The sequence below is a fragment of the Grammomys surdaster genome, unplaced genomic scaffold (assembly GCF_004785775.1).
Source record: "Grammomys surdaster isolate TR1022 unplaced genomic scaffold, NIH_TR_1.0 345, whole genome shotgun sequence".
Classification (NCBI taxonomy): domain Eukaryota; kingdom Metazoa; phylum Chordata; class Mammalia; order Rodentia; family Muridae; genus Grammomys; species Grammomys surdaster.
The window spans coordinates 2510564-2527810 of NW_021604764.1; the positions used below are offsets into that span (position 1 = coordinate 2510564).

The window sequence follows — 17247 nt, forward strand, 5'->3', positions numbered from 1 at the left end:
AGAGAGAGAGAGAGAGAGAGAGAGAGAGAGAGAGAGAGAGAGAGAGAACCAAAGGACAATTAAGCATGGTTTCTTTTTTCTCTTGTGTGTCCTTTCTTTCTTTCCTGTCTTGATAACAACTGTTTTGGGGAGAAGAAAAATAAAGGTGAAAACTGCTCAAAAAGAGCAGAGACAAAATATTAAACCTCTTCTCTGTCCCACTCAAACATATAATGTCCATTAACTCTTTAAGTAGTACACATAACTTATTTTCCCCTTTTTTTCTAGCTAGTGTGACAATATGATTTATCTCATAAAAGCCTCCTGAAAGACCTCTGTGTGTATTGAAATATTACATAGGTATAGAGACTCATCTCATATAAGAAAGGAACCAGCCTAATATGGACATCGTTTTCTGGAATAAGGTACATTGATAGCTTATGCCCATGATGACTGGAATATGACTCTGTCTGGGGAGTATATGTGATTTTACAAAAGTTGCTCGGACTGATATGTATAGCCGCTCAGCTTCTTGCTAGGACACTATCATCATCTCTAAATTGTGAAGTGTTGCTATGCTCATATGTCTGCTATCACTGCAGGTCAGGCTGGTTTTCATTTTTGTATTATTGCCCTTGCTTTTCTAAGTGATATTACAGACTGCAGAAATGTCTGCAGCTAGAGGCCAGTCTCGCCTATTGTCTGGAGTCTAGACAGGCTATAGAAAAATCTCGGTGACATATAATAGGCTAAACAATTTGTAGGGTTGTTTATCCTTACAAATTCACCACGAGGAGAGGAAAGGGGGAATATACCATTTTATTGAGTGTAGGTAATGTTACAATCTTTAGCCCTTCTCTGAATGAGTGAAAACCAGGCTTCGGCGCCTGAACAATTCTTCTATATTGTTTGATCACACACAAAGCAATGGTTAGCTTAGACTTAGCAATGTCATTCAGACTAACTATCATTTTTTTCCTTAAGTGTTTCTGTAAAGTATCTTAATTTATTTTTGAGGTGAGGAGAGTCATTTCCGCTTCTCCTTGCTGATCTCTGTAGCTTTTCTGAAACCTCTGAAGACCGCATCTGTCAAGGCACCAGGTACTGACAGCAAAGACGAAGTCTTACAGTTGAGGCTTAACTGACTCTCACTTCTTAGACATGGTAGATATACCCTGGGCAGCTGCTGCCATTACTGTAATTCCTGTTATATCACTTTCTAGCCTGGAACTGACAGACTCTCAATGAACTTAGAATGATGGAATATGCTCCGACAGTGCCTTCCCAGACTTCTAATGGGACAAGCTGGCCTGTTGAGAATTAGAGGTCAAATCTAAGGTTGGTACATGGCTCATGAAAAGAAGAGCGTCTGAGCAGGAAGCAATTCAAATAGTAAGAAATATAGAGGAAGAGGAAACATGTATAGCATTGAGAACCAAATTGTTAGTAGGCTGTGCTACCACAATCAACATTCAAAATCAGTCCTCTGGTCCTCATTAGAGTTGAATTCCTCACCAGGGTCATGCTGGCCTTTGGAAAGCCTGGTAGAAAAAGATACAAACACTTCTAGATAACTCTTAAAATGTAGACTGTGTACCACTGAAAATGGTAGTTTCTAGAATTCTCAATGTTGATCTGCTTGCCTTGAGACCCCAGTAAACTGAAGAGATGTCTATCTGTGGGAAGCCCTCTCTCATCGTTTTTCCATTGCTGTTGGCTCGAGACTTCTGTAAGACTAGAGGAAGAAGGCAGCTGCTATCTTTTGCAGAGATCTTGTTCTACATGTAAAGTCAGCTACACTGGTGTGTGACTGACACGGTTTCACAGGCTCTGAGCTGAGCCCAATGTCCTATTGTCATTGTCTGGCCCTAGGTAAACCATTGTCAGTAAGAGGCTCCCGTATATTGCTTTGTAATATGCCCTGCATGTTATGTGGCCTGTTCTGTCCCTAAGAAAATTGACAGTAAAACAAATAAGAAATAAAATATGTAGGCCCTGACCTGGATCATTGGGAAAAACAAAGATAAATCTCTAGAAATGTGATTCAACAGAGTGTGCACCGTCACGCTGTTACCTACTTATTAAATTACGAGATTCTAGATTATAAACCTTAGATGGCTTAAGCCAAGGTGGGGTTCTATGACACCTCCCCAAAATCTCATTCCTCTCCTATCATAATTTAAGATATATGTATTTTTTTGGAAATTTCTTTTATAATTCTTGCTTCATTAGATGAAACCGGGTGGGACAAATTGATACTATTCTTGCCATTGTAACTTCCCATCAACACCTTTGGAGACAACTCCGTTTCAGTCCAGGTAAGAAGGCTACTGCACAGAGGGACTCTGGTGTCACCAGTTGCTTCATGTACCTCTTCTACCCCAGCTGAGGCTGCAGCTGCGCTGGGAGTCCCAGCTCAAAGCCCCAATGATAGTGTCCTTCTCTATTACGTACAATTATTCTTAGGATGAGAGAGGTGGCTCAGATCCAGATACTGATGCAACTTATTAGGGACTTGTGAAGAAGTAAACAGAGGGTTAGGCGCTCACTTAAATCAACAAGTTGACTTTGTCTACCCAACCCCCACCTTCTTTACTTTTTGTTACATTTAAACAGCAAAAGTGTGAGTAATCTCTCAGGGCCTGTAACTCAGGGAAGTAAAACATAAAACAGGCATGTTTTCAGGAAGGCTCCTTGATGCTGTGTTTGTATAGCACACATTCTTGCTTGTTTGATTTCAGCATTGTGTCTGGAAATCTATTGCGCTTATTTATTTTCACAGATAGGGGCCTATTTCCTTCACAGAACAGGTGTTTAACTTCCATTAGTATAAATAGAAGCTACACAAATCCAGTGTAAGACAAAGAGCCCCCCCCCTTTTACTATTTGGTTGTAATTTTTATTCTATTTGTGCTTTCAAAAATCACTTAAAAAGAAAGTGGCTGCATGTATCATTTAAAATTTCTGCAATCTAAAATAAAGGGCTGAAGAGCCAGCTCAGCTGTTAAGGATGCTCTTCCAGAGGACCTGAGTTCAGTGCTGGGCTTCATCTGGTCACCACTACATGGAACTCTGGAGGATATGACACCCTCTCCAGGCCTCTTAGAGTAACTGCATGCGCACACACACATACACACACGCGCACACACACAAATAAAAGAAAAAAATAGATCCATTTTTTAAAAAATGAGCCTAGCCTTTGACTCCGATTTGAGAAATTTGTACAGTACAAGATGCATGACGCTCACACTGTGCGGTCTCACTCAGCTAATTAGAACATGAGTGAAATAACAAGCCACAACTAAAGCCTAAGTATAACTTCAGATGTATTTAGATCAGAATACACTCATAGAACTCTGTTGAGAACTTCTGGCTTGTTTGTTTGTTTGTTTGTTTGTTTGTTTCAAATGATATGGGAATGCACATACCTTAAAGATTTAAAACTAAAAATTCCTTAGCTACCATACTTCCTTTTCTGACCAGTAAGCTTTTCTACATGAATACACAACGGGTTTTTCACTGCACATAGGCCAGTGTGTATAGAGTTATTGCCGTGTCCTCGTGATTGATAGGCAGCCTATCTACCTGTCTTTCCTGGAGATGTGTTTTATGGGAAGCCCGTTGTCATTGTTAATGCTTCACTGCAGTCACACGGATGCGGCTGTCACAAATATCCCCTAACGACTACGTTGGCTGCTTATCTGAATTAGTTAGGAGGCCGTATGCAGCTCTGCTTCTCAAAGAAGCAGTTTACCTTTCTACCTCCTATTATTTCTTTTTCCATTAACCTCTTCCAGACAAGATTTCGTTTTTCAGTTCTGATAAATACCCTGCAGCTCTCCGATTCCTGATTACATTTTTTGCACTGCACACGTGATAAAATTTCAAAACCACGTTCAGCTTAAAGGTGGATTTGCAAAATAAAATTAGCACCTAGAAGCTGTGACTTATGAGGGAGGTAAATCTTATCACCCTAGCTGTGATTGTCTGACCCACTTGAACAATTAGTAAGTAGAGACATGCATATGTCTTTAAATTTAAATTCTTAACTTTGGTAGCACAAGTCACTCATTTGGTATTGATCACTCATGGGCCAGAATGACAGCAGTTATACCATTACAAATCTCAGTGGATACAATGTATCTGTCAATATATAAATACATTGAAAAGTTCTTGGGATGGAAAATGCCGGTGAATATATTATATCGAATGCTATTGCTAAAAAAAATGAAATGTGACGTTAAGTATCTGTTTGAAGATTTTAAAAACGGAAGTGAAAAAGTAGATTCTAAAGTTTATTCAGAGACAAAAAAAATGACCCATGCTATAAACTTTAAAACAGTGACCAAGGTGTTACTTGTAAAAGCTACTTTTAAAAAGTATACCTCCAGGGCTTGGGATATAACTCAGTGGCTAAGTGCTTAGAAAGAAACAAAACAAAATAAAAATACTATTTTTCAACTTTTGTGCAGCTGGCGAGAATAGGAACAGAAAGAAATTCCAGGAGCCGTTTCTCCTGCAGTTTGTCCTAAATAGCATTTGGTAGAGTAAAATCTGGTAGACAGAGTGCTAGAAGTCGGATGGGGCTTAGTGACACAAAATCAACAGAGTATATTTATAGATTTTTTTTCCAGTGGATTATATGAAGCAGTAATTGTTTGCTCTTCATAGTTTCCTGCAGGACAGGCTATACATTACTCTCAAAAGAAGCCTGGGTCTTTGTATGAATAACTGCTCTCCTTGGGAATTGGGTAGACAGAATGCCAAGTAGAAAGTTAAACTGAAACCTGGGTATTAAGTCAAACAAGAGTTCCCTCGTGACCAAACTGTGTATGAAGGTGGCCGTGCGGTTGCTCTGGTCCCCCAGCTCAAGAACAATTTAGGTGACAGCTCAGCTTTAGCAGTTTCCAGGAGCAGGGCCGGGCTAGTGTCACTTAGCAACATATGGTTGTGACCGTCCCAGGCACCGGTGTTTCTCATTAAGAAAGTTTGCCTGCAACTTGCTAGGGTCTTGTTGGGCCATCGAAAGTACTGCCTTCTTTGATGGAGAAACAATTTTAGATTCTTTAGCTGATGCCGAACACCTCCTTTGGTTTTCCCTTCTCCTCTGGGAGAGAGCTAAAGACAAGGACCATTTCTTCCATGGTACCAAGCGCCCAGATAAAAGCTGACAATCTAAACACCAACTCTGTCTATGTTATCTACGCATTTGATATCGCAGGCAAACCCTGGGATTTGTGGTTAAGCTTTTTAGATTTCTCGTACATTTTAAGGGCGAGAGCCACAGAGCCATGCAGTAAAGTCAAAGTACTATGCAAAAGCCTATTTGTATGGGAAATTGGTGATTCTAATAAACATCATTATAGGGAAACAGCCACTCTGAATTAATATATTAATTTATTTCGCTGGCATAATAAGTTGCATGTATTTAAAATAATTGGAGTAAAATAATGTATAATTATAATTTTAGCATTAACTTGATTTCTCCTGCAAAAAGTGCGTAATTTAAAAAGGGAAAGAAAAGGCACTGTTAATTCTAATAAAAGTATTTATTTTATAGTCAATGTGGCAGCAGCAGCTTCCATTGATACTTATGTATGTAAAGGACCATGATCATGATTAGATTAATTACTTTCTATATAAGTAGTGTGCTTATTGAGATAGTATTGGTTTATAAAAATAGACTTACAGAATTAGCACCTTTAAAAGCGCATTGTTTTTTCAAAGTTGATACCAAAATACTTCCGACCTTGATGTTTTGTGAATGGTTGTTTAAGTAGAAAGGAAGGCCTAATGTTAAATTTATAAAAAAAAAAAAACAAGCTAAAATGTGTATAGTACTTTTCAATACAGCTAAAGTGATAAATAGCCTATGAATATATACCTCCTTGACAATTATCCATCCGTCTTCACCGTTCGTCTGCCATTTCACAGTTAACTTCGGTGGTTGTTTGAATGCTGAAGCAGTTGTCATTGGGCTAAAAATTGTATGATTGACAAATTGTATGAGTTTTATAATTTCAAAACTTTTTTGTTGTTTGTTTTTTGTTTTGTCTGTTTGGTTGGTTTTTGTTTTGTTTTGTTTTGTTTGATTTTCAAGGCAGAGCTTTCTTGTATAGTTCAGCTGTTCTGGAACTAGCTCTGTAGGCTAGGAAGGCTGCCAACTCACAGGAATCCACCTGCCTCTGCTTCCCTGTGCCAGGATTAATGGTGTGTGTCACCGCTGACACCAAATCTATTAAATTTTGTCTCAAAGAGGTGTCAATGAGAGCAGTTGAGTCATCACACAAATCACACTGTACAAAGCTCAGGATAAAGTTGTGCCCTGCCAGGGGTAGAGATTTTTCTGATCTGCAAGGAAACCAAGGTGTGTGTGTGTGTGTGTGTGTGTGTGTGCCTGTCTCTATGTCTTTATATTTGTCATATATAAAATATAACATGAAATCAAATATCTGCTTATGTATGTTTATGTATAAATGCATATATATCACATACGTTGGACTTGAAAATTATGAATAATAAATGACCCATTATATTCCATGTCAAGGAAGACTTATGTGTGTTTTCTAGAATATCAGTTATCACAATATCTTTTACCTTAGATTTTTTTACTTGAAATATATTAATTATGTATCATTTAAGTAATATCCAGCCTTCTGCTAATATAGAAAAAAATCTTGTTCCTTTACCTAGTAGGCAGACAAAACAGATCAGTAACCCACTCCTCAGCTTTCTCCTGATGACAAGGAAGTCATTTCCCAACATTAAGATTAAATCTTTCTTATTGACCTTGGCATTAATTCTTGAATAGAAATTGAACACCTTCTAGTATCATAAAGACTAGACTGTCTATCAAATATAACAGTAAAGTATTATAACCTTTGGAGAATCAAGTCCATAAAAACACCCAAAGATACATCCTTGTCTGTTAAAGCAGGTACACCATCCCCAACAGTGTCTGTCATATAACAGGAATGAATGAATCCTGGTGTGAAGCCAGTGGGAAAAATTAAAGCAAAAGCTGAATTGTACAATGCATTCAGAATGCAGCCTCCAAGCTGAGGGCAGTCTGGTAGACACAGGAAAGTTGACTGTATTTGTACAGAAAAGGAGTTTTAGAAAGGAGTGTTTGTCCTTCCTCCTAGCCATTATCCTGGTCTTCCTCCCTCCTATGCTTTTAGAAGAGAGATTGACTTGGCGGCCAGTGCCATGAAAGCCTAATAGTTGGACTCAAACAGCTGTCAACCGCTGGAAAAATGCTTCCCTTTCATTGTGCTTCTTTTTTTTTTGGACACTATAGATATGATAAATCATGAACTGCATTATAAAAATACTTCTTTTATGCCCAAACATTCAGTGGGAGGAAATGACACTTCTTTTATTACCTTGGTAAATGTTTTTAAGGTGTTTAGCGATAAGCTTTCTTTTTGTCAAAACTGCTTAGATTCCGTGGTTGCTAGGAATTTACTCGAAAAACCTATAGTCAATAATATTAGGGAAAAGGCGGCTGCATAGCTAGTCAGCTAATGTGGAGGGAGGCTTGACTAACAGACTCTTTCCTTCTACCCTGTGTCTCTTTCTCTCTCTCTCTCTGTCTTGTGTATCATGGCAAGAGAGGCAATTGGAGTTTAGAAAGTTTATTTTCCATCATTGCCCATCAGCCATTGCTTCCAGCACTTTCTGCATCTTTTGGGCTGAGAAGTGGATTGTCTCCAGTAGTAGACAAAATAATAACATCCAACAATTTCAGGAGACAGGAGGCTGATATGATTTCAATACTTGTGCAAGCAAGGGCATCTCCAGGTCTTGGGAAATCAGTACTTTCTTTCTCAGCTGTTGTTTGGTTTTTGTTTTCTCCAGAGGTAAAACTCTGGATTTTGGTACCCTTGGTTACAGGCTAAATGTTAGAATGAAGAATAATTGCAACTGTTAATTTCTCAAGACAAATGTTTAAATTGCTTATTTCCTTCTATAGTTACTGGCTTACTGCCATTGATGGACCCGTTTCTGTTACTATTGACTTTGTCTTTTACATCTGACTTTCGTTTCTTACCTTAATTAGATGGTAAAATGTTTTTTTTTTTTTTTGTAACATTGCTCTGAGAAACATACAGTAAAAAGAAACCACCCATTTAAAGAGAGAGGACAAAGGGGCTTTGACAAACGGGTCTGGAAGCTTCCCGGTACTTGAGTATGCAGAGGAAAAGAAATTCAAAAGCAGATACCACAAGAGAGTAGCAGGTTAGAAAGCAGGTGACCTTTCTAGCAATGTTATCCTATTGACTGGCTGGTAATAGCAGTCTACAGAACAGATGTGTGCGTGTCCAGCTTTCTTGACTTCTCTGGAGCGTCTTCAAAGGCTAAGTCGTCTCCACTACAGTCTACCTCGTGGCAGAACGCTGTAGTGTATCTTCGCCGGTGTAGCTGTGTTCTGGCATGGATTTCTAGTACGTGGTTTCCTCCATTGTTAACAGTGATGTGGGCCTTGCCTCTCTGAGAATTAAACACAGTAAAGCTGCATTTACGTGAAGCGGGTCTGCCTGGCCGCTCCACGGCTGCTGTTTCGGTGCCTGTTACCTCCCACTTTGCTTCCATCTGTGTGTGTGGCAAAGGGAATTGTCCTAAAAAAAAAAAAAAAAAGAAAGAAAAGAAAAGAAAAAACAGGCTTTCTCTGAACACAAATGCATGTTTGCATGCCAGTAGGTTAACGCTCTCCTGAATTTGGGTGCCATTAATAACTGTCGGTGGGTTTGTTTTGTTTTAACCTTTTGAGTCCAGGGGAGTTTAACTGTCATTCTGCGGAAACCTACATAAGCTTCCCTTGTTTCTGTAAATGCACTAAAAGATAGTGTGCATTAAAATGAAAAGGTCATTTGTACAATATCTTTTTAGCAGAAAACTTTCATGCTGGTGTTAATATAGAATATGAAATTGTTATCATGTCTGTTCAGAACCGGTGGTTCATATTATAGTCCCACAGACTTTTTAAAATTCACTCCATTTAATTGAAAGATTACAAAGATACTGATGAACCACACATCCACAAACTACTTATCTTGAATCTATCTTGAACCTAGAGACCACCTCACTTAGTTTGCTGGCCATGATTAATGGAACTGAGAAACCTAATTGAGATTATGGAATATTTTTTCTAACCTCTTAATTACCCAAGGTTTTTCAACCCTGATTTTGTAAGTAGTGCCTGAGATATATTTTACCATAAAAGTATTCATAGGTAGGAGTCATTGGAACTATTTAATGAAGTATAGAAATGATCCTTGAAACAGAGTCTTTACTGCAGCTATTTAAAATCAGCTGCTCCGGACTATAAATTCTTAGGATTTACTGAAAAACGGGGGAGACTTGACTGAGCACTGTTCAGAGTGGTTAGCTGTGTGCTTATAAAAAGAGGCACGTGAATGATATCTGTGTGTTTAACCCCGATTATAAATAATCACTTGACTTTTATTACAACATGTTCAGCAATAATCCTGCCTTATAGCATAAGGTTAAAAGTAAAACCCAACTGCAGAAAATGCTATAACAATAAAAAAAAATAGCTGCATTGAGATGCATTGGTCGTATGTGGAAAACTAATAGGGGTGTGAAGAATATTTGTATGTATGTATGTAAGCAATCTAAATATTTTAAATTTAATTTTAATGGATAATAAAAAGTAACTATGACAAACTTTTCTTATAATCCAAAAAAAAAAATCTCTTTCCTTACAGTTATATATTTTCCCCTAAAGTTAGCTATTGTTTTAAAAACATGATTTAGGTAGTCATGTGTGATATTCAAAGAAGTAGAAAGGTGCTTTAAAATAAACTAAAAAAATGCAGTTCTAGGTAGGTGAAAAGAAGAAAAATAGGAGAACGAGAAGAGGAAAAGAAGCAAGAAACCTAGAAAAGTTAGAAGGCAGATAAGAGAAAGAAAAAAATAAGAGACATCATTTAACAGGGATTATAATGGGCCACGCACTGAGTTCATTTGTTTCTTTCTTGCTCATGTTACTATTAGTCATTAGGTGTACTCTCAAATTTCCTTCAACTAAATAAGGGAGATCAGAAAGGTTGCCTAAGGACACACAGCAAACAGTGACAAGCTGAGGGGGAAGGACAATCATTTAGCTACTCTCTGTGGTGGATGAAAGCCAGTCCTGGCTTTCTCCTCCAGTTCTAGTTACTCTCCTGTCTGTGCCTCTTACAAGGTACCCAAGATTTCCAGGCATGACACCCCATGGTCAGACTCACCAGTCCTGGAGGACCTACGGTGAGGCTACAGGCAGTTACTGATCCACTCAGTCAGGGAGAAGCTCAGATCCCTAAGCCAGCCACAGAGGTCAGGTAGACAGAGGGACTGTGGGAGAAGCTAAAGTCACCTACATCTGTGATTTATTTTTCCTTCAGGTTTTGTACTTTTGCTCCTTGCTTGGGACCTTTTGTCCCCTAAGAATCTTGGGTTACAGTCTTTAGAATCTTTGAGTGGGTAACTCAAAACTCATTACCTGCCACCCATTCTACTTCAGAGGGCTGCCCCTTTTAGAGGGCGAGGCCTTCCCTGCCTCACATGGACTGGTGAGACTGACTTGAGAAAACTGTTTAGCTGCCTTTGTTTCCCTTTTCCTTGTGGGTAAGAATAGATTTCCTAATGTTCTCATAGTCAGAATGCATTCTTTAAGGAAAAATAGTCCTCAGAAACATACTGAAGAACAGATGGAGGGGTGTAAGCTACCTGTCATTTTTTTAGGAACCTCTTATATCTGAGAGACAGCTTACAGCACGAATATTGCACTACAAATTCAGTCCCTCTTCACTCAGATGACCTTTCCTGTCCTCTCCACGTCTCTGTTGATAAACGGTCCGATGTCCCCATCCCCATTTGACAATCGACGCAATGAGAGGTTAAATGCCTGCCCATTGGCGGCAGCTGAAATAAGAGTAAGACTCGATTGTCCTGACCGAATATGAGGTTCATTTCCCCCTCTTTCTTAAGGCCAAATTGTTACCTCAATGACTACCTTTGGCCTTCAATCCTTTGGCTGTTAAAACAGGTCCTTCCATATCTATAAAAGGTGGGTGCTTTTAGAGCTGAGATTTTATTATCTTAGAAATCAGAGCCCTCGGTGCTTACGGCATTCAAATGCTTTAAACACTTAAACCCCCCCCACCCCCCGCATTAGGCAGCAGTTCTCAGGCAGGGTGGAGTGGCTGTGGGTGAGCTCCGCTCCAAGAAGCAGGGGAAAATAAAAATATGAGTCCCTCCGTAATCTACAGTGTGACTCCAGCAGACAAATCTGCAGCAGAAAATATTTCCAGATCCAAGTGGGTCCAACAGAAGAAGGTCTGGCAATGCTTTTATTTCACTATGTATGTTTTTCTTTCTGTTGCCTCTCGTGGATTTTCAATTGATCAGGATCACCATCACCATGAGAAATGCAAATATTTTTCCGATATTTATTTATTTATTTATTTATTTATTTATTTATTTATTTATTTTGGAGACCAGGTTTTACTATGTAGTACAGAATTTTCTAGAACTTCAAATGAAAGTCTTTTTCCAGGCTGGCCACCGACTCAGAGATCTGTCTGCCTCTGCCTCCCAAATGCAAGGGTTACAGGCATGAGCCACCACCACACCATGCAACAAGTGGAAATTATTTAGAAATTACTAGAAACAGTTACTTGCGAGGGGCAGGGGAGTAGTTCTCAGTGAGGCTTGGATACTCTGCATTTAGCCTTCCATGCCTTGATAGAGAATGAAGAGAGCTGAAGCGTCGGTCTCAGCTGTCTGCTTGACAGGAAGACATCACTTACGGTAAGAACACACTCCTCGTGCTATTCAGTTTCTGAGTGTAAGCCAGTAGGCACTCATTCTGACCAAAACCAGCATTAATTTTCACCTCCATTTTCTGGTCATGACATTTCAGAAGGGTTTTCAGTGGTCTCTAGTTCTAACACAGGGCCTGGCGTGCTGTCTATGCTGATTAGGTGCTGGAGAGGAACTAAAGCCTTCCTAACTAGTGAGTAAGGTGTGATTAGAAACGCCCCAGCGAGTTTATACTCTCTCACCTCCTCGCTCTGTCTGAGAACACCATTCGAGAAAGACTGGGAACTTCCCAGGATAGGAAGGACAGCTCCACCCAAACAAATTTTGTTTGGAATCAAAGATAGAAACTGACAAGAGTGGCCATCCTGTTTGTGAGGCACCTGTTTGGTCTCACCTACAAGTAACTCAGATGCCAACAATTATTAGTTCAGCTTGGAAATGGCCTGTGAATATACATTCTCACGTTTGAGCTAAGATTATACTGAGAGTGCTTCCTGATGTGAGATTTCATTCTAAAAATGGAGCAGGCTGCTGTGTAGCTTCTACATTGAACAGTGCATTCAGGTTGGGTTATTTTTGCAGTCAACTGGATGAAAAGGTGTAACGGGTTGTGCTAGGGAAAAGGACTTCATGTTTTGAGAAGCAATTATGTTTCTATCATTTCTGTTCCAGAATTCGATGCAAACAAAACAAATTAATACCTCTGTAATGTACATGGTATTTCAGGAAGGAAGTCTTTGACAGAATGAATTTGATTTATTTTTAAAGCTTAATGTGTGTGTTTGTGTGTGTGATGTATGATTTTACACAAAATATTAGTATATTAGAAAGAGGATAAAATCTGTTTGAATATCGTAAAAAATGCCTTAGACATAATCTGAATGTTTAAATGTCTGTGAAGATAGATCTTCATATTTAAAATCATGTTTTAGTATTAAAGTATTTAATGTTAGTTTCAGTTGCACAAAAGAGGAAGGCCAAACATAGTTTAATTGCTAGGATAATTTTGTTTAGTAGAAACATTTAGGTTTGAGAAAATTTAGTTTTTATACATTAGAGATGTGGTTTTGTATAGCATGCAGTTTCACCTGTGTCTGGCCACTATTTGAACTTGATGTTCCAGAATCTTGGTAGTAATACTACATGAAAGAATGTGAAAACATGGGTGCTATCAATAAGATGTTCCATAGGCCACCAAATGCTAACTTATTTTTACTGCATGGAAAAATATTATATTCTTGTGCCAGTGGGATGTACATCGGTTTGTGAGCAATATGCTCCTGGATTGGTTAAATTCTTTTTCCAAGTGTTTAATGTCATACAGAGGTCTGAGGTGCTTTAGCTTCATGTTTCTCTTAGCTTTATTTTTTGAGAAAAATAATTAATGTTCTCTTGATTGAGTTCCTGTCTCTCCTCTGGCTTTTGTTACGTAATTCTTTTTGGAAATATTTGCTCAGGCACTGGGAGAAAGAAAGGAAAAATGGGCCTATTCTTTTAGATAAATGTTACCAACCCTCTTGTCTGCTTATACTTTTTGTTAGCCACTTTGAATCTTTTATTTTGGGGGTCTCATTTCCCCCAGGACAGTATTATCTAAAATGGAAGACAAAAATGAAGACTCGTGAAATCCGAGAGAAGATCCCACCATAAGGAAAACGGTCCAAGCTAAGGGTAATGATGCCACTCAGTATTACTGTGAATTCATGTCATTGCTGCAAGAGAAATTTAGATTCATTTAAATAACTAGGGATGTGCTTCTATTTCACTATTCCAAAATGCACTCATATGTTTGAGTGAAAACTCTCACTGGAGAAGCGTTTCTGATAATGAACTGGAACGCTTCCCCACCTGGACATCATTTCCAGAATTGTATTTTTGAAATGTTTGACCTTAGTACTAGAAGTCACCTAAGGACATACTTTACAGAACGGCACTGCCACTCTCCAGTAAGTTTTCTTGGACAGATAGCATCTGAGACTATCATTTCCTCTAATAAAACCCTAAATGTTCTAATCATTTGGCTGTGTGTAGTGGACAATTTTCTAGCTATAGACATAATTTGAGCACTTACTTTCTTCTTCCTCTCTCTCTCTCTCTCTCTTTCTTTTACTTATAATAATGTGTTTTGATTGAGTTGACTGTGTTCTCAATGTGAGTGGGTTATATGGATACCATGTGTGGTCCTAGGGTGTGGATGGATTGGTCATACTTTCTTACCGGGTGAAACACCCAGAAAATTCCTGTAACGTAGAACTCAGTTTTGTTGCCTATGAGCTCCTTCAGCACTCCACTCAGTCCTGCTGTTCATCTTCAAATAATTTTTTTTCTATTTCAAACACATTTCTGTTATCTTTAAGCAACAACACATATGTAGTGCAATCATAATCTTTGGCACAGCTGAAAAAATTCTTATGTAAAATATGCAAGGGTCTGTTAATTTCTCGTCATTGAATTGCACACAGAAGACAACATTTGGGAAATATCATAGATCTCCCCTTCTGGCAAGTCAGTATAGCTTATTGATTCAATGCTGAAATCGCATAGCATTGACAAAGGTACTTGCTGGTTTTGTAGCTCTGTTAGAATTCCCCCCAACCCTGTGCCTCAATCCCTACATCCTGTTACTCGTTCTGTAAAGTGGAAATAATTTGCTTCCATACATAAGGTAAATTTACCCCACCTAAGACTGCTATGAGGTATGAGTTAATATATGTAAAGTACTTAGACTAGAACCTTTGGTCAACACTAGTTAGTCCTGCAGTTACTCATAGCCATCAACACAGACCCTGCTGGAAATGCTCAACTGTGACCTTCTACTAGGAAAGTCTCTGTGCATACGTAACCTATTTTTTCTCTATGTGTATTGACTCATTAATGGCTCTTTAGGAAACCAATAGATAGCTTCGACTAAAAAGAAAATGCCATAGACATTCTGAAATCGTGGTTAATAATGCAGTCTTTATTTGCTGAGCTCACCGTGGGACCTAAGAACAAAGAGCGTTCCTTGTTATAAGTGCTTTACTGTGGCCTCTGGGGTTGTTTGGTTAACGCACATTCTAAAGGTTTTATGTGTTCCCTGAGTGATGTCCCTGCTAAGGAGTAGGTTAAGCGCCACACTTCAGATCTCCCTTAAGTCTCACTGTATTTGGTTTCCTTCGAATTCTTTGGTGAGGAACGGCCGTTCTGACACCAGTAAGTGTGAGATGAAAGAGGTCGTCTTGCTTATCATTTCTCTGCTGATTTGCTTTGCAGCTTGCGGTTCCCCACAATGATGAATGGACACGATTCGCCCGGACTCTGGTGGAGATCCGCGCCAACAGGGCTGACAGCGAGGAGGAAGGTGCTGTTGAGTTAGCTGCCTAGGTGTGAGATGAGTCTGCCCACCGTGGCGCCCATCCTTCCACGCTAGAACCCAGTCTACAGTCAAGGCCCCCGTGCAGTGTTTGGTGTCCCTTCTGTATCAGTATCGCCGTGGCATCTTGGGTGCCATGTTGTGCAGTGTTTCCCTGTATTCTCCACGTGTACCTACTCACCCGAAATCTACCACAGCATTTCTACCTTTGTGTCCCCGTCTCAAAAACAAATGGGGGAGGGAACCCTTAGGGGTTTAGTTGTTGCCTTTTAACTACTTGGTAGCTGTATTTAATAGCTGGAAACCTCTGGTTGAATTTGTGCTTACATGTACTTCTGGCGTAGTCCTATTAAATCCATATGAAGCCAGATATGATTGGGTGCAGATGTGGCGTGCCTCATGATATGGTACAGGGCCAAAGACTTGCGATGTGGTGTTTTACATGGTGATTCACATTATGAATGGATTTACTACAAGAACATTGCTGCTCCTTATTTATTGTAACGTGCTGCATGGAACATATTTATTTGAAAGCATTAAAATAAACGATCTTAGAGCATGAGAGTAATGAGAGGACTCTATTTTCTCTGCTGCTGCTGAGGTTACATTAAGTTCCAAATAACAATTACAGTATGCCAGTTCCACCGAGAACACAAAGTCTTTAGAGGTTTGTTGCAGTGAACGGAATGAATTTTAATGCCTATTATTTCTATGTACTTGAACAATATTTCAAATATAGTTGACCATTGATACTTGTCATCCAAACTCCCACAGCCCTACAAAAGTCTGTGGTTCCTAAATATGACCCCAATATTACCAATAAAATGTTCCAACTAGGTCTGTATCACTGTGGGTGAATATTTTGCTTAGCAGAAAACCTGACTTGAAGTTTGCTTTGACAAGGGATTGGAAAGATGCGTGAAAACCATGTTAAAAACTGAACGCGACATTTTAGGCAGCCAACCTGGTGGGTTTAAATCAAGACTCCTAGCTGTATTTTTATAAGGCTCCATAGGTATGTGTTGTTTTGGTTTTTACTGTTGTTTGTTTGGTTTTTAGGGATAGACATTCTCTTTCCTCTTCACCAAAGCCACCAAGTTTAAAACAATGTCAAATGGTAGAATAAGAAAGGGCAGGTTGAAATAAAAAAATGCAGTATGTTCTACAAATATGTGTTTTTAAATTCACACTAGAAATTATGTTAATTACTATTAAACTAGAGGCTGTACCTATAAGCAGATTTAATCACTCTTATCATGGGTTATCTTATTGCTAGAGAGAGTAAAACTAAATTATAGATAAATAATTTAAAAACTAGCTTGTTAATAGGCTTTTGATATTTTAGGAAGAAAACTTCCATCCACACATTCTTGGTAAGGGTTCCTTGAACTAATATATTTCTAAAAATTATTTTTAAGAGTAATATATTTTCCTCCAAGTGCTTTATAATTAAATTCCCTTAATTAAATTAAATTAATAATTAAATTATTAAATTAAATTCCCTTACAAACAGAAATTAACATTTTATAGATAAAAATGAATGTCTTCTTGTGTGTATATTTAAATTTAATGGGCAGAAGTATGAAGAAAAACATTTGAAAATGTCAGCAAAGTTTCTGTTTTGTTAAAGAAAGTTTTAATTTAGCAATATAGATATTGCTCTTTAGATATTATGAAAATATGTCAGTATATTTATGCAAAGCTAAGCCAAAATACCATTATGACAATGTGATGAGGCACAAGACAAAAAAAAAACTATCTAAACACAATTTTGCTAAAATCTTGTGACCTGACATCTATCAGGACTCATACAGTGGAAGGAGAGAAGTGACTCCCACATGTTCTCTACACACACACACACACACACACACACACACGCATGCATGCATACAATCAAATAAATGTAAATAGTTTAAATTATAGAAGCAATCTAGTAACAAAAAAAAATTGGACAAAAGCTCTCAGGTATACACAAAATCATCATTAAGAGTAAATCAAAAGTCTAGGTTGTGACCGAAGACCAATCTCTGAAAGTTTCCTGTGAAAGGCAACAAGTTAGTCACTTCTGAGGAGCACATTTGATGATT

The 17247-nt window shown here is 38.5% G+C and overlaps 1 protein-coding gene across 2 annotated transcripts in view; it reads left to right on the top strand.

Moving 5' to 3' along the window:
* The window catches only part of Dync1i1 (dynein cytoplasmic 1 intermediate chain 1), a 290802-nt gene extending 275078 nt beyond the window's left edge, over positions 1–15724 (top strand). For both annotated transcript variants that reach the window (XM_028779147.1, XM_028779148.1), the window contains exon 16: positions 15061–15724. In XM_028779147.1, the coding sequence (XP_028634980.1) occupies positions 15061–15171 (111 nt within the window). In that variant the 3' untranslated portion in view covers positions 15172–15724. The remainder of the gene's footprint in view (positions 1–15060) is intronic.
* The last annotated feature ends 1523 nt before the right edge of the window (positions 15725–17247 follow it).